General features: G+C 32.9%; 5 protein-coding genes across 9 annotated transcripts; 2 read left to right on the forward strand and 3 right to left on the reverse strand.

Annotated features, from left to right (window-relative positions):
• Positions 1-580: 580 nt before the first annotated feature.
• Positions 581-5063, reverse strand: LOC128884839 (uncharacterized). Of its 3 annotated transcripts, none has more exons than XM_054138494.1 (7): positions 4605-5063; positions 4145-4524; positions 2450-2502; positions 1374-2380; positions 1222-1295; positions 1032-1133; positions 581-961 (listed from the first exon to the last, which is right to left on the reverse strand). In XM_054138494.1, the coding sequence occupies exons 2-4, from the start codon at positions 4285-4287 to the stop codon at positions 1674-1676; spliced, it is 903 nt and encodes a 300-aa protein (XP_053994469.1). In that variant the 5' UTR covers positions 4288-4524; positions 4605-5063; the 3' UTR covers positions 581-961; positions 1032-1133; positions 1222-1295; positions 1374-1673. The 3 variants fall into 3 exon arrangements, with proteins under 3 accessions (XP_053994469.1, XP_053994468.1, XP_053994467.1); XM_054138493.1 differs by having other exon boundaries at positions 2438-2502; XM_054138492.1 differs by having other exon boundaries at positions 1374-2502.
• Positions 5064-5243: 180 nt separating this feature from the next.
• LOC128884838 (lipase 3-like) lies at positions 5244-10038 on the reverse strand. Its single transcript, XM_054138490.1, has 7 exons — positions 9685-10038; positions 9072-9233; positions 8334-8563; positions 6666-6912; positions 6213-6462; positions 5590-5930; positions 5244-5486 (listed from the first exon to the last, which is right to left on the reverse strand). Exons 1-6 carry the CDS (start codon positions 9724-9726, stop codon positions 5635-5637), a joined length of 1227 nt encoding a protein of 408 aa, XP_053994465.1. The 5' UTR covers positions 9727-10038; the 3' UTR covers positions 5244-5486; positions 5590-5634.
• Positions 10039-11777: 1739 nt separating this feature from the next.
• LOC128884912 (serine/threonine-protein phosphatase 5) lies at positions 11778-15334 on the forward strand. 2 transcript variants are annotated; one of them, XR_008459501.1, is made up of 9 exons: positions 11778-12055; positions 12535-12924; positions 13018-13304; positions 13398-13503; positions 13569-13711; positions 13809-14116; positions 14191-14272; positions 14562-14670; positions 14755-15334. XR_008459501.1 is itself a non-coding variant. In XM_054138593.1 (8 exons), exons 1-8 carry the CDS (start codon positions 11962-11964, stop codon positions 14616-14618), a joined length of 1467 nt encoding a protein of 488 aa, XP_053994568.1. In that variant the 5' UTR covers positions 11778-11961; the 3' UTR covers positions 14619-15334. The 2 variants fall into 2 exon arrangements, 1 of the variants encoding a protein (XP_053994568.1); XM_054138593.1 differs by having other exon boundaries at positions 14562-15334.
• A 36-nt stretch (positions 15335-15370) lies between these two features.
• LOC128884915 (nucleoside-triphosphatase THEP1) lies at positions 15371-17413 on the reverse strand. Of its 2 annotated transcripts, XM_054138595.1 has the most exons (5): positions 17274-17413; positions 17028-17131; positions 15879-16050; positions 15703-15808; positions 15371-15628 (listed from the first exon to the last, which is right to left on the reverse strand). In XM_054138595.1, exons 2-5 carry the CDS (start codon positions 17086-17088, stop codon positions 15374-15376), a joined length of 594 nt encoding a protein of 197 aa, XP_053994570.1. In that variant the 5' UTR covers positions 17089-17131; positions 17274-17413; the 3' UTR covers positions 15371-15373. The 2 variants fall into 2 exon arrangements, with proteins under 2 accessions (XP_053994570.1, XP_053994571.1); XM_054138596.1 differs by lacking the exon at positions 17274-17413 and having other exon boundaries at positions 17028-17160.
• LOC128884911 (DDB1- and CUL4-associated factor 5) lies at positions 17327-22415 on the forward strand. Its single transcript, XM_054138592.1, has 8 exons — positions 17327-17463; positions 17686-17968; positions 19115-19295; positions 19371-19640; positions 19717-19943; positions 20127-20341; positions 20426-20696; positions 20786-22415. The coding sequence occupies exons 2-8, from the start codon at positions 17773-17775 to the stop codon at positions 21769-21771; spliced, it is 2346 nt and encodes a 781-aa protein (XP_053994567.1). The 5' UTR covers positions 17327-17463; positions 17686-17772; the 3' UTR covers positions 21772-22415.
• Positions 22416-22431: the final 16 nt, after the last annotated feature.

The following is a 22431-nucleotide window of genomic DNA, read 5'->3' on the forward strand; positions in this document are numbered from 1 at the left end:
GTATGCAAAAATTTGTTAAAATATTGTAATCTTTATACAGGGTGTCCCAAAAATGTTGTAACACCTTGAAAGGAGGTGGTTCAGAAGGTGATTTGAAACAACTTCTTCCTTAGCGAAAATGTTGTGCGAGGTTTCGTTAAGGAGATATTAAGGGAGAACCCCGACCAATCAGAGCGCGAGTATGCCGGTTGAGCGTAGGCTAAGCGATAGGCGACCGCGCTCATACGCTACCGCGGCCGCTCCAGCGGTATACGCGCGTTCTGATTGGTCGGGGTTTTTTTGTTAAGGCGAATCCCTACACAGGTTTGATGAAAAGGTCCCTAGACCAGTCCGCATTAGTATAGGTTAATTAACTAGTAAGTTTTTGTTACTTAGCTGGTAACTTTAATTTTTAAGTTGGCTCAGTGATGGACATTCGTGGGATTTTTCCTGATCATGCGCATTGGAGCGAGCGTTGCAGTCCTCACTGCTGTATACACTTACTTAGAATTTAGGGTACCATTGGATCCCAATGAGGAACAAAATGTAAGGAAGTTATAGGGAAAGAGAAAAGTTTTTATGAAGGAAAACAGCATAGATGTACAACAAAAAGTGGAAAACGACTCATTATTTATTTAGTTTTTACGTCTGCAGCCGATTTATTACATGAATACCAACATTTATTGCTAAGAGTAAGGAGACTGCAGAAAACCTTACCAGTATTCGAACAAAAATATTGCACATAAAAATGAACATAAGACACAAATACATGAAACATACATATACAATCATATATTGGAAGCATATACCTTACCAATGTTAACTGAATACATTTAAATAAAACTAATTTCATATTTTAATCGACTTGAAACTAAATCACACTCCTCTATCCTGTAACGTATACCGCGACAAATGAAGATTTTCCTGTTTAAGAGATGATACTACATCTCTTGAACTAACATGCTGTACACCCTGGTTTCATCTGTAAAAATAAATAATGGTAATAACAATTACTCTTTTAGTTTATCCCGCTTGTATGTAAAAATCAATACCTATATTTTCTAAAGACTCTATTATTAATGTTTACTACTTCTGAGAAATATTTTGCTGCAATAGCACTGGCCCCTTTCGATTCTAATTTTTGGTCATAGAACCTGCGATAAAAAGTAAGAATGAATTGTAATCAATTTGTCTACAATAAGATTGTAAATATGTGTATGTTATTTACTTATCTGTACTTACTTTCTTTCCTCGCTTCATATAGCTTAACTTTTGCCTTTGATACTGGTCGGTGAAAAAAAAGCTAAAGCAAATTCCTAGATGAAAGAAAAATTTATGATTATTTTCAATTAATCTAATTATTTCCATAACAACAGTACAAGTGTTATACTTACATTTATATACATTATATATATGAGTGTAGCCACGTGCCTTTCACACTCGGAAGAGTATACTGTTTCTTCTGTTTTGATGGTGACCCTTCCGAGGTGCCTTGGCACCTCTTGTCCATAACTTTTTGTTTTTTTTTTTTTTGATTTTTCGAGTGAAAATGCATTACGCATACCCGGGTTCTCTGGGAAGAATCCGGGTTATGTGGGGCTCTCCTCGGGTGGCGGTTACCGAGCAATAGCTCAGCGTTCGCCTCCCACGCCAGAAAGAGAATTGTAATCTCCTCTGCGGTATGACCTTCTCATCTAGCTGCCGTCTGCGACAACCGATATCCACGGTATACCAGATCCTGGAACTACGTCGCCTCTTGTTATGGCTGATTCTTTCTCCTCTCTTCCTGCATCTTCCATTTCACGTTGTGCGGCCACTTCGAACGCATCGATTATGTCATTGTGACATTTCTGGAAGATCCTTTTCGTCATGCAGGACACGTTCATGGCAGACATTACCTCTTCGAGTTGATTATACCCGCCGCCCGTCACCATTGTTGCGGAAACAGCGGCGTTGTTGATGTCTATACTGGCATCGCTCGGCCGAAGGCAGGATATGCGCTCCACGTGATTGCACATTCGGCATCGAACATTGTACGTTTTTTCCAATCCGTACTGTTGACATCCAACTATGTTAAAATGTTCAATGCCGCAGCCAATAGACGAATGTTTTTGCAAATTTTTTATTTGCTCGAAAACATATGCAAAATCGGCGAAGTCTATTCCTCCAGAAATTGGATTTTCCGACTGTTCTGGTTCGGCTTGCTCTACCATCCAGTTACAGTCGTCATCCATAGAATTTTCGGCATCTTCTTCAGTTTTTTTGACGATGTCCGTTACGGAAGATATTTCGCCGCTAATTTTCAGGTTATTGCCTTCCGTTACTGATGTTATTGTTTTCTTCTCTGCATTTAAATATTTTTCTTCTAATACTTCGCCGTTTTTTGCTACATCTGCTTCTTCTATAAATTTATCAATAATTTCATGTTCTGTCTTTATAAAAACTTTATACGGAGTACCTGAAGAAGTACCTGGTTCCGCTGCGGTGCTTTGACTTGCCCCGAGGGCCGCTGCTTTTTTTCGGCTATACGAACAGAATCAATAATTGTAATTAATAACACGCGGTGCATACATAGAAGTAAGTAAAACGTACAATAGAAAAGAAAAGTAGGTATAGTAGCAGAAGATTTAGAGTATTTTCTCCATTATGGGGATAGCCTAGGAATCCCGCAATTTTAAATATTTCCGTACGTGCGAGAGAAACGCAATCGAAATTTGAGATTAAAATTTTTCTATTTTTTTTCATCGACATTGTCATGAAACTTTTACCAACATGTTTATTCCATCAGGAAATGATGCCGAACACGACAGATGTTAGGCAATGATTAACGGAATTGCGTGAAAAATATAACTGTACAATTAGAACCTATCTCAGCTGAAAATAGTCCGATTTATGCGACATTAGGTATTGTTTCAATTGGGAGAACACCAGACATTTTTTAGTACCATCTTTTTCATTGATTCAATGAAGACACTGATTTTTACACAGAATTTGATTTTGTGATGATGCTGTGACAGAGAGGGCGATACAACAACTGCAGGAGAGATGAGGACAGGGCGATTAGGCTAGCATGATTTTTGTCAAGGATATTGAAGCAAAGAAGCAATATTTTCTAATAATTCTGGTTTTAATATATTCGTTACACTTTGACGGATTCGACTCCAAGGCCTGATTTTGCAATTTCGGCCCTAAAACTTTATAAACAATAAGAGTACGTTTTCTTTTTCTTATAGAAGAAATTTGTTTAGATATACTTTTTCCAACATCAGGCCTTGAGTCGCATATTACATATATGGCTCCTATATATGTATATGTATATGTATACATATGTTACGTATATACGATAGGTGTGGTTCGAAATGGTTGGTAGAAACGCTTTTTTGAATTTTGGAAAACTAAAATGACTTTTCTCTACTCTTATGCTTTCTTCTCCTCTTTATAATACACTCTGTTCGCCTTCACACTCCCCTTCTATTTATAATATTGTTCATCCGCAGTCTCACTCACACTGACAGTCTGACTGACAGTCCGTGATTATCGAACCGTGCACTCTCTCTCTCTCTCGCTTTCTCGCTCTCACCCTCGCACACAGCTACTGTTCTATGTCTAAGATGTTTACCTACCATCTATTTAAGGTTTTTAGATAAACATCCACCTACGCTCGCACCGATCAACGTCTCGGAATGCGGCCGTTCACCCGTTGCGTAAGCATTTACAGTTTCTCGGAATAAACGCGTTCACTCGCATCGAGCAGCGATCGGATCGTTGCTCGGCAAAAACTCGCGCTGTTTTTACAATGCTCGGATTATTTTAGCCACAGTATCGCTTCATAAATATATTCATTATCGTTTTCCACGGTCGAATAATTGAGCGCCGAGCAGAGTAACATCTAGCCAATGTAAACAAGTGAGCAGCAACACGGTTCTAATATATTACACAATAATATATTGTAATATATCATTATGTAATAATATATATTCACGATAAGATTTACGAAAAATAGTTACATAACCGTAGGTATCCTTCTTCCATGAAACGCCTCAATAAAAACAACAGGAAAAAAAAGATATAAAAGAAGAACGAACGAAAAGAAAGAATTGATTCAAATGACTAACAGTAATTTACATATGCAATTTACATACATGTATCAAACAACGTAACTTACTTTTCTCGACTCTTTTTAGTTTTCGACAGTCGTTTTGCAGACAACGCAAGCCGCTTTTTTCTTACTTTGCTCTTTAAATAGCGTTTGTCTATTTTGTCTTCATCTTCCTTTTCTTCTTTGAAATATTTGGGAAGATCGCACATTGGACCACGAACGCAGAATTCGAACCATTAAACTCGATATTGCACATATGAATTTTGTCCGCAGTAAAAAAGCCCGGACTCTTCTCTGCGTCCTCACTGTAGTGCGCACGGTGCAATACTGATCAGCTAGCGTTGTCACTGGCTCTAGTCATAGATCCTGAGTACGAACTCGGTATGATATCAGTGGGACGGATACTAAAGCAACGACGAAGCTTTTTTATCTTTAATTTTTTCTTACTGAAACATTTACCAACGTATCTGTCAGACTTTTCTAACTGAAATGAGACTAAACACAACATAGTTTGTATCATACTTACTTATACATATGTATTGAAATCGGTATCAACAAGTAAATATAATAATTCAATATATGCATATATATATATGCGGCATTCCAAGCCATTTCGAACACTTTTGGATCCGAACATTTTTTTTCTATTATAATATCCTACTAAATATATTTTTGTGAATGTTTGCAGTTCTTTGTGCTGAACCAAAAAAAAAGTTATGAATTTTTCAAATAACTAGCTCTGCTAAAAATTGACCAAATTAGATGTTTCTTTTTTTAAAATATGCGTTATCGAATGAATTTTACGAAAAAAAAAAATACAAACCATAATATTTGAATTCGTTTTCTATACAATTTTTTTCGCGCTTAACGATGCGACTTCTCTCGGAAACCGGCACAGGGACTCCGGTAGAGAGAGTTTGGCGATAATACCTGAACACCAATTACGAGCGGGAGAGTACATAATGATTCTCCCACATCGAAATAAGTAAAATTGTAAAAATTGTAGAATTGTATAATGTTTTATGATTCCGAGCGAGCCTCGAGTTCGCCGATTGTGAAAATAACCGTACATCAACAGGAACGCATTGATGATGCTACACAAAGTTACGTTGTACTTTGTACTTTTAAAATCTTTATTTTTGTTATAATTATCTTTAGAAATACATAGCGGGCAATTATTGACTTCGTGGTTTTTTTGCGTTAGGTTTTGCGTACATAATGATTACGGTACAATACTGTAAGAAAACGCATCTATAAAAGAACATAATGCTTTGATTTGTTAACATTTCCGACTTACGGTATAAATTTGTAATCTACCGTGACGTTACTCGTATGCATACCTGTATATCTAACGAAATTATTTTGGATACGGCATTAGTTTCCATTAAATTACGTAGTTATAAACAATCTACAAAGAAAGAACAAAGGATATAATAAAGAGTATATATTTAATTAAAATTTGATTCCTTAACAAATTTGGTTTCCTTGACTTCCTTGCATTATATACTTACATTATATATAAACTAATAAATAATAAACTCTGTAAAAGCATCTTTTTATTTAAATCGTTTTAATGCCGTTAAAACGGCATTATATACAAGCGTTTTGGCATCTCGACCCCACAAATAATCAATGTGATTAAATTTTGCATATTCTATTGTTCGCGTCTCTATCACATTCGGCAGTCTATCGACAAGTTTCCTTACATCTGCAGGATCGGTTAGAAAATCATTTTCGCTATAAAATATCATAATTGGTATTTTCACGTTTTCTAGATCATATTTTGGTGGTTGCGTTGATCCGTATATTTTTAGGTTTTCAGACGCTCCATAATCAAATTTACGAAACGATCCTATTGCAAAGAAAAAAATTATTATTTATTACATAAATAATAATTAAGTACAAAAATAAGATAATAGTTGTCACTCTTATCACAATTATGTTATTCGTTAGTAAATACGGTAAACTCTCGTAGCAAATAATTTATTTAAATATAGTTATATTTTCCTGATAAATTATATTAAATAAGAACACGGTGAAATCGCGGTGCCACGGAAATCGTAATCGTGCCTGATAAATGAATTAAAGAGAGTCCAATGTATGAGAAATATAAAAACTTATTTTATATAATCACCTGACAATATGCTTTGACTGTAATGAACAAGCTGCTTGGCAGAAACACCAGCTGGAAAATGTCCAAAAATTAATGGGAGCATCGACTCATCTAACTGGTCACTCCCGAATCCAGCAATTAAGTAGAACCAATATGCACAGAAACCTTTAGTGAGACTGCTTGGAGCATTTCGAATTAGTGTACCCAAGGCTTGTGCCTGTAACTTATTGCGGGGGAACCACTGATGTACATTGCAATAAGAGGATCCCCACTGAAACATGCTCATTATACAAGTGCTAATTACAAATATTGAAAAATCTCTTGACCAGAGATGGATTCAGTTACTTATACTGTCGTTTAATGGTTTATATTTAAACTCATTTTACTAAATATAGCAGTAATAATAATAGTATTGTTGAAACTTAACCACCTCTGACCATAATAAAATGGTATTGTAGATATTTGTAAACACACCTCCATTAACCCATGAAAATGTACAATGTATTTGAACAAAGGACTCCTTTGGTTTGAAAGGAATGCTATTGGTGCCAGACTAACCATTCCCTTAATTTTCGAATTATATTCAGACCTTTCACTGGCCATTACATAGAATGCAGTCGTACCTTGACTGTAACCCACATAGTAGAGCTTAGTATATCCAGTTTGTTCTAGAATGTAATCTATTGTTGCTGGTAAATCATAATAACCAACTTCATGCCAGCTAAAATATTAGTAGAACTGTTTAGTCAGGTATTAAAACTAATCAATAAAAAACAATTAAAGTAATTTTAAACAGTTTCAGCTGTCTGTATTAGGGAGACCAAAAAGTAATCAAAATTTTATCAACAATTATTTATTACAGAAATCTTAAATACTAATCAACAAAATAATTTCCATCATTTTCTAACACTTCTTGCCAGTGTAAAGGCAGTTGTTCGATTCCCTTTTTAAAAAAGTCCTTCGATTTTTCATTGAAAAACTTTTCCAAGTCAAAGACATTTTGATTACTTCTCGGTCGTCCTAATATATTCCTGCTGTATATCGAGTGTAATTCACTTAAAGAACAGTAACTAAATAACTCTTTTTGTTTCGAAGATATCAAACAATGTCAAGGGCATAGTTTGCATTAGTTTAAAGCACAGAAAGTGTTTTTGCTTAAGGTGGCCATCACTGGTACTGTCTATAAAGGTAAGCAGCTGCACATAATTAATATGCCAACTGTCATTTAAGAACAAGGTCAATAAATGTAGCGTATGTTTATATAAAATAATTTCTTTATTTTTGCATTACCTATCTACAACTGAAATGGTTCCTGCATGTTACAGATGTACTGTATCTAGGTTCCCAAATAAAATCAAACAACTTTCAACAATTGCAATTCTCAAATAGTTTCCTAATGCAAAAATAATTCATGGAAGTTCATTAATCTCAGCAAGAATAAAATTAAAATAAAAGAACAATATAAAAGTCATCTACAAAATTAATTGCAAGAAATTAAATAAATCATGTATGCAAGAATTAAAAGATAATTGAAAATAAGATTTCATGTACACAAAATAAATATTTTTAAATCTAATAATTAACACAAAACATAAACTACACTATGATTACAGCTTTCATTTTGAAAATAAAAAGTAATTGATAATGAAAAGAGTTAATAATACAGCTATTTTAAAGATCTGTATACATAATCGAAAATGAGATTGTTAATGATAAGTAAAGTTGTACAAAATGCAATCTGATTACATGTCCACTGCTACGATACAAAGCAATCATATAGTAACTTCACTGTAATTATATGGTTTAATGATATACATTTTGCCCCAAACTAATGACGAGGTCTATTGTAACAACATTTAATTTTCAAACATAATGTGCTATTACGATCAGTCTTAAAGTAACACCCTGCTTTTTATATACACATACATGTATGTGTGTATGGTGTAATCAGAAGACATGGTCTTGAAATATAGCCAATAATTCGGAATTATTATAATTACATTTAATTTTTTTTTTTATCAATTGTATCGGATCAATTGAGGATATATTATAACATTATACAACATATACCAATACTATATTTATTTTTATGTATCTGCATTCTATACTGTTCGATCATTGTAATTTTAAGATTGAAATTACCTGAAGTCCCAAAACTCTTTATCTGTGGTTGTATATTGTCTGTGTTTTTTGCCATATGCATTACCTCTTGTATTTCCCAACCAGACATCATAATTATTATCGCACAAGGCATATGCTAGAGCCTTCTTTGGACCCAATAGTACCCAATCGGCTGAACTTGATAGCACTCCATGTTGAATAAGAACTGGTACTCGAGCCTTTGTATTTTGTGTGAATTCATAATTTGTGTACTGTAAATATTAAACATATTTTTTCATTTTAAATTTAATACGAACTTTATTGAATTATAGTTTAATCTAATTCAAATTCCTTAATGCTAACATTATTACAGATTTACAGACAAATCTCAACAAAAGTTTATATGAAAAAAATTTAATTCTTTCAGTATAATGTATCGCTATACTAGTTTTCCACTAAATGATTGGTTTGTTTGTGGTATATCATTTATATTTTTAATATTTGCTGTATTTATTAAGAGTTTATTATATATTAATAAATGAAAACACAATAAACATATTAGTCATCATTTTATCCATTATGCCTGTAGCAAAAGAGTTAAACATTATTTCATTACAGGTATTATAAATTGATTATATAATAAAGTAATTTTTACTTTTTCATAAAAGTTATATAATTTAATAATATATTAAAAAGTTAAATTATACATGTAACGAATGTTATAATTACTTTTGCAAACTTTCATAATGTTAAAAACTAACTAAAATATAGTTACTTTACCTCTGTTATTTTTCTATTGTGTACAATATTTACATTATTCTTGCAGTACTCATTTTCATCTGTTTTTGGAGGGAGAACACGATGTACATCCAAACAATATCCATCTTCTGTCCAAATTTGATGCGTTTCTGACTTATAACCATGAGTATCAATTAGTTCTGGCTAAAACAAGACAACGTAATTGCTATCAATATAGTGTAAATAAAATAGATATAAGTAAAATGGATTTGCCCTTTGATGTAATAAAGATATCGCTAAAAACATTTGTTTTAAGAATTACAATTTTCTCTTTAAAACTACTTTTTCACTTAATACTTTATTATATGTATTTCTCGTCTTTTCTGATTAATATAGAACAGAAAATACATTTCAGAATCTTATTTTAAGTACATAAAAATATATACGAAATAAATAAGCAATAAAACAATTAAACGATACGAATACGTTTTCGACTTTCATCAAATAACCAAGTACAGTAAACGATTTGAAATGTTTTAAATGGAAGATTATTAAAGATTTGAAATTCCTTTAAATAGTTCTAAAGTAACTTCGTACTATCAAACATCGCACTTATTAATAAAAAGTTATGAAAGTAAAAAGGAATGCAGCTTACTGTTGTCATATGAGTCTCATCCTGATTAGATACTCCACTCATTATACGAACAACTAACGAATGAAGTTGATTTCCGCAATGGATAAGTGCTGTCTACTTTCACCAACAATTCGCTACTTTTTCTTATTATTATTATTTAGTTTTTTTTAAGTATTGATTCAACGCGGAATTCAAAATTGTTTACGCTTCGGACGCGATATTCTACGGATGACGAAAGATAACGAAATATTAAAATGATAGCACGATGAATTTCTTCAAGATGTTAGTTTGACACAAGCAAACTTTCTCACACTTCTAAAGCATACCGGATCATCGCGCTCAACCGCACTGCTCTGCACTGCTGGTGCCGTGGTCCCAGCTGCTGCGAAGAATCTGCCTCCAGTCGCGCATGCGACTTAAAAAAAGCTAAGCGCGCAGTGCTGTACCTATAGGAAACATATCCTATATCCGTATCATTCCTATATCACTATTTCCAAATAAAAATAAAGTATACATTTTAGACTATTTAAATTGAATAAAATAATTTTTGGGAAAAAAAATATAACCGACTTCGAAAAATATTAAAACTGCACTAAAAAGTATGAAATAATTTCTAATTAATTTATATGAGTACACATCGGCTCTAGAAAATGCAGGGAAAAGTATGAAATAATTTATATTTAAACAGCATTATTACTCACCAGCTCTCGACGAATCTGATTATTTTGGAACTATAGCAGGTTTCCCTTACCCTTGCAAGAAATCTTGGCATTATAGTTCCCTGCTAAATAAATTATTTAATTTTTTTAGTTATAGTAAATGCATTTTGTTTGTAAAATTATTTCAACCCCTATATTATAATTTATCCACACAATTAATATTATTGCGTGCAAAGAAGTATTTCCAATTATCATTTATAATTCTATTTTTCTTTGGGGCGACAAAGTGCGTCAGTTTTATGGTCGTACTAGATACTTTACTGACGCTAAAATCAGTGCGCATGCGCGAGTGGGAGCAGAATCTAACATCGCAGGTGCTGTCGTACGCTGTGCACGTGAAAGTGACAAACAGAAATCATTTATGCGCATGCGTAATAATTTCATGAATTCACGGCCAGAGGAATTAGGAATTAGGCTGTGTGTAAATTACAAAAGTATCCTACTATCGAGAGGTGCGCTTTTTAAACGAGGCTAGGTACAAACTGTAGATAACAATGCGTGTAAACGATCCCTAAAATAATAAAGATCAACATTTAGTTGTTTTTGTAAAAAATAGTTCCAGACATTGACAATTTCGATTCTTGGATAAGCAATATTTTTTGTTTGAATTTGACGGGCGCCCGTGACTTGCCTGTAGGTAATGCGGACGCTGATTATATTTTTTTGCCGTTGTTACGTTTCCTATATCCTGGATCTTATATTAACATATTTTAATATTATATTAACATATGTTAATATAAGCCTATATACTAGTATAAGTATATGTATAAATATATATGTGTTAGTAATTGTATACTAATACTTTTACTAATTGTATATATATACTAATACATATATATTTATACATATACTTATACTTTTACTAATTGTATACATATATGTTATTTACTATTATTATTTACCGAATAGTATTGAACGCTTCACTAATCTAAAATATTCATAATGGTGTTGGTGGTGCTTATTAATACGTTTTATATAGGATATCCCAGAATTAGTGTAAAAACCGGAATTGGAGGGTAGCTGAGACGATTTTGAACCAGAATTTCTTTTGGAAAAATGTCGGATGGTGCTTCGTTTTTGAATTATTAACGAAAAATCACCGTCCAATCACAGCTCCCGAGTGACGAGCCAGGACGCTCGGGTCAGCCTCTCACGGCTAAGCGCGCGCTACTCGGGCGCTGTGATTGGTCGGTGGTTTTTCGTTAATAATTCAAAAACGAAACACCATTCGTCATTTTTGCAAAGGAAACTGTGGTTTAGAATCGTCTCAGCTACCCACCATTTCCGGTTCTTACACTAATTCTGAAACACCATGAATATGTCGTTGTAACGTCTACTAGCGCTATCTACGAATTGGTCGTTAACTAAAAACGTGGATTCAATATATTACATCTACGCTTGGACCCCCTGAGTTACCCTGAGTTAAACAGTTCATGACATTCGGTGTGCCTGGAATAAAGACCGTTATATAAAAAAAAAAACGTTATTCTTTTTTTAATGTGTTATTTATTGTCTACGTTTCGGTATAATTTAAGTCATTTTACATCGACTTGTTAGTTTTTTGGGAAAAAAACGCGAGATGAGCGAGAACGCAGAAATCACGGGAGTGATATCGCCCGAAGATGCGGCCAGAGCGGAAAAATTTAAAGAAGAGGCGAACGAATACTTCAAAAGTGCGTTTACAAAATGTTATCTTAAATCTGGTTTCACGATTTACTTATAAATCTATCGTGAGACTCCAGAAAATGTTATAAGTACCAGTTGATTAATGCTATTTAGTCACGTGTGTGTTTCAAACTAAGCCAATTTTCGGCAACTTGGGTGATTATTAAATAATCGAACGAAATTTCACCGTTGAATGTAGTCGATTAAAGACTAAACGCAACTGTATCGTTTGTATAATCGTGTTTCGAACAATTACTTTCATCTTTGAAATTGTTTCTTACAAATGTGACATTTGGACTTTTGTATGACATGCTTTATTTTGTATGTTATTTCTCTCATGTCACACACTCTATTGGATATTGTATACTGATTTACTGAGTACGATAAATGAGTAAATAGAGATTATTTCTGAAATCCTTAATTAATATTCCAAACGTTTAATGTGTCATCATTTGTCTAGAATTGTCTTTTTCCTATTATTTTTTAGATCAGGACTACAATAAAGCCATAGAGTTATATTCTAAGGCAATAGAATTAAACCCTACAGTGGCGGTATACTATGGAAATAGAAGTTTTGCTTATTTGAAAACTGAATGTTTTGGATACGCGCTTACAGATGCATCGAAAGCTATCGAGTTAGATAAAAATTATATAAAAGGATACTATCGCAGAGCTGCAGCTCATATGTCAATTGGCAAGTTCAAACTAGCACTTAAAGATTATAAAACTGTTACTAAAGCTAGTCCAAATGATAAAGATGCAATGAATAAATATACAGAATGTTCTAAAATATTAAAAAAGTTAGCATTTGAAAAAGCAATTTCTGTAGAAGAGAGTAAAAAAAATATAGCTGATACGATCGACTTAGAAGCTATGGGTAAGTTACCATGTTCAATATTTAGCTGAGATTGTTCGATGAATGTGAGTGTATCTTTAAAAAATTGGCAATTTAATTTTGTATATATTATAGCCATCGAAGATGAATATGCAGGACCTAAACTTGAAGATGGGAGAGTTACATTAAAATTTATGCAGGATTTATTAGAATGGTACAAGATGCAAAATAAATTACACCGCAAATATGCTTATAAGATTCTTTTAGATGTAAAAACATTGTTTATGGCACAACCAAGTTTAGTTGATATTACAATTCCTGAAGATGGTAAATTTACTATCTGTGGAGACATACATGGACAGTTTTATGATTTACTTAATATATTCAAATTAAATGGATTACCTTCGGAAACTAATCCATATGTATCCTTTACAATAACGAGTATTATTACTCATAAATACATTGTATTTATCATTGTTTTATTAACTAAAATATGTTTCTTAACAGTTACGTAGTTATTTAATGGAGATTTTGTAGATAGAGGATCGTTTTCCGTAGAATGTATACTCACTTTATTTGGATTTAAATTGTTGTGTCCAAATCACTTTTTTATGTCTAGAGGTATGTAAGTATTAATTTGCACTATTAACATGTGATTCACATTCATTATAAGATATGATGTTTAGGTAATCATGAATCTGCCACAATGAATCAAATATATGGATTCGACGGTGAAGTCAAATCGAAATATTCCACTCAAATGGCACAATTGTTTACAGAGGTTTATAATTGGCTTCCTCTTGCGCATTGTCTTAATAATAGAGTTCTTGTAAGTTTATGTTATCATATGTATCAAGTCATTTAAGTAATTTTATAATAATGTAAACGTAATCCATTAAAATGTAAATCAAATTATTATTTTATAGGTAATGCATGGTGGTCTGTTTTCAAGAGACGATGTTACATTAAAAGAAATTCGAGAAATTGATAGAAATAGACAACCACCAGACGAGGGATTAATGTGTGAATTATTATGGTCAGATCCACAACCTCAACTTGGAAGAGCAGCCAGTAAGAGAGGAGTTGGTGTTCAATTTGGACCCGATGTAACAGAAAATTTTCTTACTATAAACAATCTCGACTACATTGTGAGGAGTCACGAAGTAAAAAAAGATGGATATGAAGTTGGTCATGATGGAAAATGTATCACTGTGTTTTCTGCACCAAATTATTGGTATGTTATGTATTACATAGAATTAATCATTTTTAACGTTTCATATTATATACATTACCTTTATCTTCCTTCAGTGATACTATGGGTAACCAGGGTGCCTTTATTACACTTAATGGCAAAGATATGAAACCCTATTTTACATCATACGATGCAGTGGTATGTTACAGTTTGTTGATAATTATATTATTTCTCGTTATAATCTTTATGATTTCCGGATGATTGCTGCGTTTGTGTTCAGCTTGTTACCGACATTTTACAAACGATAGAGTAGAGTAACGTTTGAGAAACGTCGGCAAACGTTTGCAAAACATCGGCAACAAGTTAAACACAGACGCAGCAACCATCCGAAGCCATGAAGATTACAACGAGGAATAATACCCGCGAAAACCTTAAGTTTGAAATTGTATTATTTCTTAATTGCACTATACGAATTTGTTTCTTTTAGCCACATCCAAATATACTGCCAATGACATATTCTAATTATCTACTAAAATACGTGTGATGAATGAAAATGAATAACCATAAATGAATAATACGAGTAGACCAATCAAAGTGTATGTAATATATTTGATACCGAAATGGAGAAGTTGAGAAATGCTTAGGCTTCTCCAAAACAATAAATATTGTATTCTTTCTAGGAACAAGAAAATTTTCTGTATCATAATAAATGCAATGAAGGCATAATATTGATGGGTACAAAAATGAAAAAAAGTTTGCTGGTATCGGCAACTGGCAAGCATGTATATCAAATTTTGTTGTCTACAATGAGAACAATGTCTTGTTAGCAACTTATGTTTCATTGCGATGAAATAACGCAAAGAGAATAGAATACTTTCTATTTTGTACCCTCAATTAAACCACCTTCTTCATTAAAGATATTAGTGTTCACGCACAAGCTAAGTAAACGATCTCAAAGATCTCAATATATTAACTTATACTCTAACAAGGTGCTGAACATATAATAAATACATTTTATCGTACTTTTAATTTATTCTTTAATGAATAATGGTGGTTTCTATAGAACAATGATTATTATAAAGATATCTAACACATATGCGATCTAGCATGATTATATAGTACAATTTTCCAGCCAGTTACTATTTGTCACATTATTTGTGATACCAACATTTTTACAAATCAATGTGATTGGAAGGATTTCTTTAATCTAACATTTTGTTTTTTTTTTTTTTGTTAAGAATAAACGATGTTTATAATGTATTTGGTATTTATATTGTTTTTATTGAAATTAATTTCACCTTATGAAATAAGATGACAAATTTCTTGCGGTAAAGTATCTCGATTTTGGCGATTTACGGTTATAACTTTAGATTTCTCATCTGCGTGGAGGTTTTGAAATAGAGGCAAATGTCTCTGTGGAATTTTATGCATTAGAGGTATTGTTGCAATTATAAAAGGTTTGTTCGAAGTTTCAGAGAATAATTTCAGTATTTTATCATGAAACTTCGGGCTAAATAATTCCATTTTGCCTATTTCATCGATAATAAGTATATCCTAAGGGAAATAAAAATTGAATGACTTCATTATAATTTAAATACATGTGTAATACGTAATAATAATCTGCTTACTGCGTTTGAATCAAAGACTGGTAATGCCATCGTTTCAAAATCATTAAGAAATACATGGTAGTTTCCCACTTTATATTTAGATCGTTGCCACTCGTTTATCGCATTTCTGTTTACAGATAGTATTGCTTCAGTCGAAAGGAAAATTAAATTTTTTATGATTATAGAGTAATACTAACTCGGCTCTTGCTAATATCGATTTTTTCTCAGAATTGTTCACAAGTACAACGTCAAACCCAATCCTTCTACCGTTTGGCCCTTGAACTTCTTCCGTATAAAAACCATCAAGCTTATAACTTTTCTCCTCTATCATTTTAGTTAGCTGTTTGCATATCGTAGTTTTGCCTATACCTGTAACAATTTTTTCTTGTTCACAATAAACATACTTTCAAAGTTTACTGTACAAAACATTGAATAAGTCGGCACGATTACAATTTCTGTTGCGCTATGATTTGAACGTGTTTTTATTTAATACAATTTATCACAAAACCGTAGTTCTCCATCACGTTTAATTTAGAAGTTATATTCATTTAAAGAATAATAATATATTTATAATGAATAGACTGCAGATTTGTATGAATTTATAGGAAATTTGAATAAAAAAGAAACTATAAAATGCACACATTATGCAATAATGTAAAAAAAAATATTAAAAGTAAAGTTCATACTATAATATTCACAGAGAAAAACAGATTTCTGTTTATGTTCAGTTTTTGTAGGTACATTTTCTAAGATTTTATTTTGTATAAAGACCCGCAGTTTCTTAATGAATATAATTTATAAATAAAATATAATAGAGAATTGCGGTTTAGGACATTATTTTCTGATAAATGATATTAAATAAAGATATGACTGAATGCCCTGAAATGTATTCGTGTAGATTCATTGGTTGGGTGTGATTGTTCTTTGGGGGGTTTGGGAGGCATAGTCCTCAACCATGGTCAACTTCATATGTTATAAAATTATTATAACAATCAAAGACCAAAAGTAAAAGTCCCAAAGGTCATCATCATTCTGTCAAATAAATATGATATTATAAAACTTTAAATAAATATAACTTCTAAACTAAACATAATAGAGAACCGTGGTTTGCGACATTGTTTTTCTAATAAATTATATGAAATAAAAACATAAGAAAATCACAGTGTCATTGTAAATTCATAGAATAATAATTACGTGAGATTGTTGGAATCGCACAATATGATACAACAATCAAGTTTCTAAAAAGGTTTGAAAATTCTGCCAAGTTGTTTAAAATACATATTAAAAAAGTCTAACTTTCGTATAACTTTTGGAACAGCCTGTAATTTTAAAAGTCGCGGACTTACCAGGGGGTCCGGTGAGAAGTACACGCGAGATACGCAACGTGGCGCCGGTATCCACACTCATTGTTTTTTTAAGTTCGATCAGTGATTGTAGGTGACAATTGTACCTAATGAAAAGATAAGAATAATAAATGTTTGAAGTAGGCAGCGAAGGGAACGGTGTTTTATATGTTCGTGAATAACGGTTAGCGATGTGTGTGCATGAACATCGATAGCGTATTAAATAAAGAAAAAAATTGGTAAAGTTACCGCGACGTGAGCGACCGAATAGCGATCAGCTGATCATGCTCGAGTCTCGCTCTCTATTAAGACAATCCGTTTGCGAGTGGGCATAAACGCTCGCGTGAATGTAGGTACATCGTACCTAGTACCTACGCACTTTGGCTGCGTTCGGCAGTGCGTTTGTGCGTGATACGAGCCTCGTGCGACCCATGTTTGTGTGAGTTCGTAAGATTATACTCGCGACACGTCTGTCACAGAATAAATATAAGATTGACCACGACGAAACTTATAACAGTTGTAACTTTTAATAGTTCCGCGAGCTTGATTGCGCCACAAATTTCCCCGGCTCGGTGGATTTTTCGTTAGAATACGCGAGATAGCCTTAAAAAATTCGTATAACAGGAAGGATCTTTACCGAACAAGAGAATACGGGCGTTAGTTACAGGATACATGGAAGAAAGGGACGAAAGGTGAAGACGACGGTTCAATCCGTTTTCGCGTACATATCAGTATCTATAAAGGAGAAATGGCTCGTCCTTCCGTCTGTAATCCGCTTTCGTACCTTATCACAAGACAGATCGACAACAAGGTCGATCATTGCAAACGTCTCGTTAACGCCAGATTCGAGACCTCCGAAAATCTATTTAGAAAGGATCTATTATCTCATTATGGATGCGTTAATGCGATTGAATTTTCGAATCAGGGGGATCTTCTCGTCTCTGGTAAGGAATTAATAATATGTACACCTGTTTATTTTGTTTTGTACCGTAGGTATTATTTTTGCACGTTATCACCGTCGATTTTGAAAATTTATAGGTTCGACGGAAAAATAAAACCGTTCGGTGCTTTTAATGATCGTTCAAGGGAGGAAATAGCTTTAGGACTTCATTTTCTTAGCGATTTGCATGAATTTTTTTAGCAAGAAAGAAATGTATATAATTTAATGAAACTTTGAGAACATTTTGTACATATATTCAAGTAAGTATTGTAATTTTTTGAAAGTATTTCCTCAGAAAATATGGAATATATCAGCTGCCACCCATTGGAAGTCATCAGTAGCTGTTTTGGTACATTCTGGAGGCCACAGTTTTCATCTGAAACCAATAGAATTTCAAATTTACTTTAAAGACATGTCTTTCTTCTATGTGAACCTAAATTCTCCCCTAAAAAATTGGATATTGCATTTTTAGAGGTGTTTAAACGAAAGAGCAATTTATAACGTTTTTTGCAATGAAACGGTACTTTAAACAATGATATTACTCCGAATGTAGGTTCTTATAGAAGAAAGAAACATGTCTTTAAAGTAAATTTAAATCCCTATTGATTTCAGATGAAAACTGTGGCCTTTAGAATGTACACAGAACAACTACGTTTGATGATGACTTCTAATAAGTAGCAGCTGATATCTTCCATATTTTCTGAGGAAATACTTTCAAAAAATGATTAGGTTGTCCCAAAAGTTTCTTTCGTGCCTTGCACACAGTTATTTTGTGTAGCAGTGTTTATATAAATAGACATCCTAATTTCTTAGATATTCATGTTGTAACAGTAATGGAGCAAAATGAATCGTACGCAGTTCAATAATGTAACATTAGACATAAAATATTGTGTATGTATTAGCTATTAATGAAATGGAAGAAACTTTTGGAACAAACTAATACAATACTTACTTGAATATATGTATAAAATGTTCTTCAAGTTTCATTAAATTATATACATTAATAATAAAATTAATACAATACATAAATTATATACAAACGTACATTATTTCCTAAATGTAAATTATTTTCTAAATGCCTGTTCGATGCATTCGGTTGATCAACAAAAATATATTTAATATTAAATTACAAAACCTATTAATTTAACAGGTGGCGATGACAAGAGAGTTTTGTTGTGGAGAGTGGAGCAGGCAATACAAGGTGTAGGCAGACCTTCGGTGATGAAAGCTCAACATATTAGCAACATATTTTGTCTTGGTTATGACAGTAGTAAAACAAAAATATTTTCTGCTGGAAATGATGATCAAGTTATTGTTCATGATTTGAGAACGTACGAATATTTTTCACTCTAGATTTATGTACATAACTATTTACGATTGAATAATATTTCTTTGTTTTTTTGTAGGGGTGATGTTGTGAATTTCTTTTTACACGAAAAACCTGTTTACGGCTTATCGATTCATCCGCATAACGACAACATATTTGCAAGTGCTTGCGACGATGGGAGAGTTCTTATTTACGATATACGAGGCTCTAGCGCTATGGAAACTTTTTGCTTGGCACAATATAAATCTGCTTTTCACTCTGTAATGTTTAACCCTATGGAGTCGAAGATGCTTGCTACTGCCAATGCCAAAGAAGGTGTTAGCATGTGGGATGTGCGAAAACCTTTAGAGTAAGTACCCAATCTGAAACGAGTAACTGGAATATAATTGGGAAAATGAAAATTAAGACTGTTCTTGTATTTATAGGCCTGTATTACGTTATGGAAATGAAAGCTCTGCACAGAGTTGTATGAATGTTAGATTTAATGCAGCAGGTAATAGGTTATTAGCTTTGAGGAGAAGGTTACCACCCGTATTGTATGCAGTAGATTCTTCTACTCACTTGTGTCAATTTGATCATCCTGGATATTATAATAGTTGTACGATGAAGTCGTGTTGTTTTGCTGGAGATAACGATCAATATGTTCTTTCTGGTAAGCAGTAATGTCATAACAAAATATAAATATTAGATTTAAGATTTTCAGGAGTATATTCTTCGTGGCTTCTGAATGATTGTCGTGTCTGTGCACAGCCACGGAGACTATAATGTAAACTATAAGCAATTAAATCAACTAAATTTTACCATTTTTAAAACTAATAAAACATATTATTTATAGGTTCGGACGATTTTAATTTATATATGTGGAAAATTCCTTCCGAGGGTGTTAAATGGGTAGATTCTGCACATATGGTTTTACGTGGCCATAGGTCTATCGTTAATCAAGTACGATACAATCAAGCTAGTTGTATTTTTGCTTCATCTGGGGTTGAAAAAATTGTTAAGATTTGGAGTCCATTTTCACTTGGACATGGATGTTTAGGTGGATTGAAGGTAATATGTAATAAATAAGATATACTTTTATTACAATTCACCTTATTAACGATTCATATTATTTATTTATATTTCTATCTATAGAGAGATGCTGGATCTCGAGAAAGACAACGCAGAGTGTTCACACATGATGAATATATTGGATTAGTGTTACATAGTGGTCAATTCATGACACACGATTACAGTCATCAATCGACTAGAGAAGATCCAAGGATGATGGCATTCTTTGATTCTTTAGTACAACGTGAGATCGAGGGTTGGAGTTCTGAATATATGACATCAGCACCAGAGACACCTAGTGATTCTGAAAATAATCCCGCAACTGAACCTGCTTATAGTACAACAGATTCCGAGGGTATATATGTTCATGTTAAATATTTAAAATATGTTTGCATTAAACAAATAAGACAATTACAATATACTTATATAATCGCCTCTTTGTAGATTCGTCGAGATATGATCGCCTATTGATGTTACAAATCTTAGGATCAGCGGTAACATCTCGTGGATCCTCTGGAGGTAGAGTAGTTCCTGAAAGATCTTTAGAGTCTCCAAATCGTATATCACGACTTATAGCAAATCGCAGAGAAAAACTCATGAGACTCGCAGCTATGGATTGTGGTGTACCATTAAATAATGCTTCCACTACAGCACCTGGTCCATCTGCTTCAGGTTCTGCTAGCGATGGAGAAAATGCACAAATTAAGTGTAGATTTAAACCGAAATTAAAAGGAATAAAAAGAAAACATGGTAAAAATTCTGGAAGAAGAAGTAGGGCTAGAAGAAAGTGTACCGTGTTACAAATTAATAGCGAGTCTGATAGCGATGAACAACCTATCGATACAACACAACCTAGTACTAGTTCTGGTGTAATATCTAGAAGATCCCGATACGTAACAAATGCAATTGAGAGTGATGCGAAACGTTCAAGTTACAGTAGTAGCAGTTCAGAGGATGATAGTTCTAGTAAACGGAAACATTCAAAAACTGATTCTGATACTTCTACAACAGTGCACAGAAGGAAACATGGGAAATGTAAAAGTAACTCAAAAAGTGATACAACTAAGAACAAAAGCAAACGGCAACAAGTTAATTATGATACAGAGGAAGGAAAACCGGACTGGAAAATATATTTAAATGGCGTTACCACAACAAAGGTTCAAGAAGATGGCCCATCAACGCCTCTGAATAAATCATGTAAAGTTCCTTCAACTCCTGATAGTGGTATTACATCAGAAGTATCTACAGTTGAAAAAAATGGCGAACAAACACAGGAAGAACGAAACGGCGCAGAGAGTTCCGATCATGAACAAAAATTAAAAAATTTAGAGTGTTTTAGAAAAAAAGTGGATGTAGCGAGAAGAAGTTATCATAATCGATCTACGCCTTTATCACAAACCATTTCAACTACAACTGATTCTTCCGATTAAGCTCCTATTACCTTCAAACCCTTTAATCCCTTTCCCTTTGTACATAGTGAATCTGTGATTCCTTGAGGTATATTTTTATAATACTAAGTTTGATCACACGCAAATATGGTCGATTTTTTCTATCTTATTTTAGATTTTATTATTTTTCTGTTATTTTCATGAGCGTCCTTATTATTCATAAGGATTCTTATGAAGTATTTTATTGGAATCTCTTATAATACAAGGCACCTTCATAAATGTTTTGTCGGAATCTTTCATGATACAAGACTGTCCCAGAGTAATAATACTTTAAAACATTGGTAACTAATGTATTTTCGCCGTATTTAATGATTTTGGTCGTGAACTAATCGCGAATTAATTAATTTATAATTGGTACAAAAAGTTATAAATTTAATGGTTCCTCATCTTTAAAATTAACCACCGACATAGTAATTATTTAGAAGAACTCGATTTATTACTGCAAGGTAAACGTGTTTGGATATGACCATTAAATAATATGTAATCGAAACTACAACAAAACACCGCCGAGAGTTATAGGTAAATTAACGTTACATTAGCTATAATAAGGCAACTCAGCTAATGTGTATTGTTGACATGGTTTGTAAGTGTGATGGAAAATAATAAAACAATAAATTGATATACCCTTTTTTATATGTTCAG

This window comes from Hylaeus volcanicus, chromosome 2 (assembly GCF_026283585.1).
Source record: "Hylaeus volcanicus isolate JK05 chromosome 2, UHH_iyHylVolc1.0_haploid, whole genome shotgun sequence".
Lineage (NCBI taxonomy): Eukaryota > Metazoa > Arthropoda > Insecta > Hymenoptera > Colletidae > Hylaeus > Hylaeus volcanicus.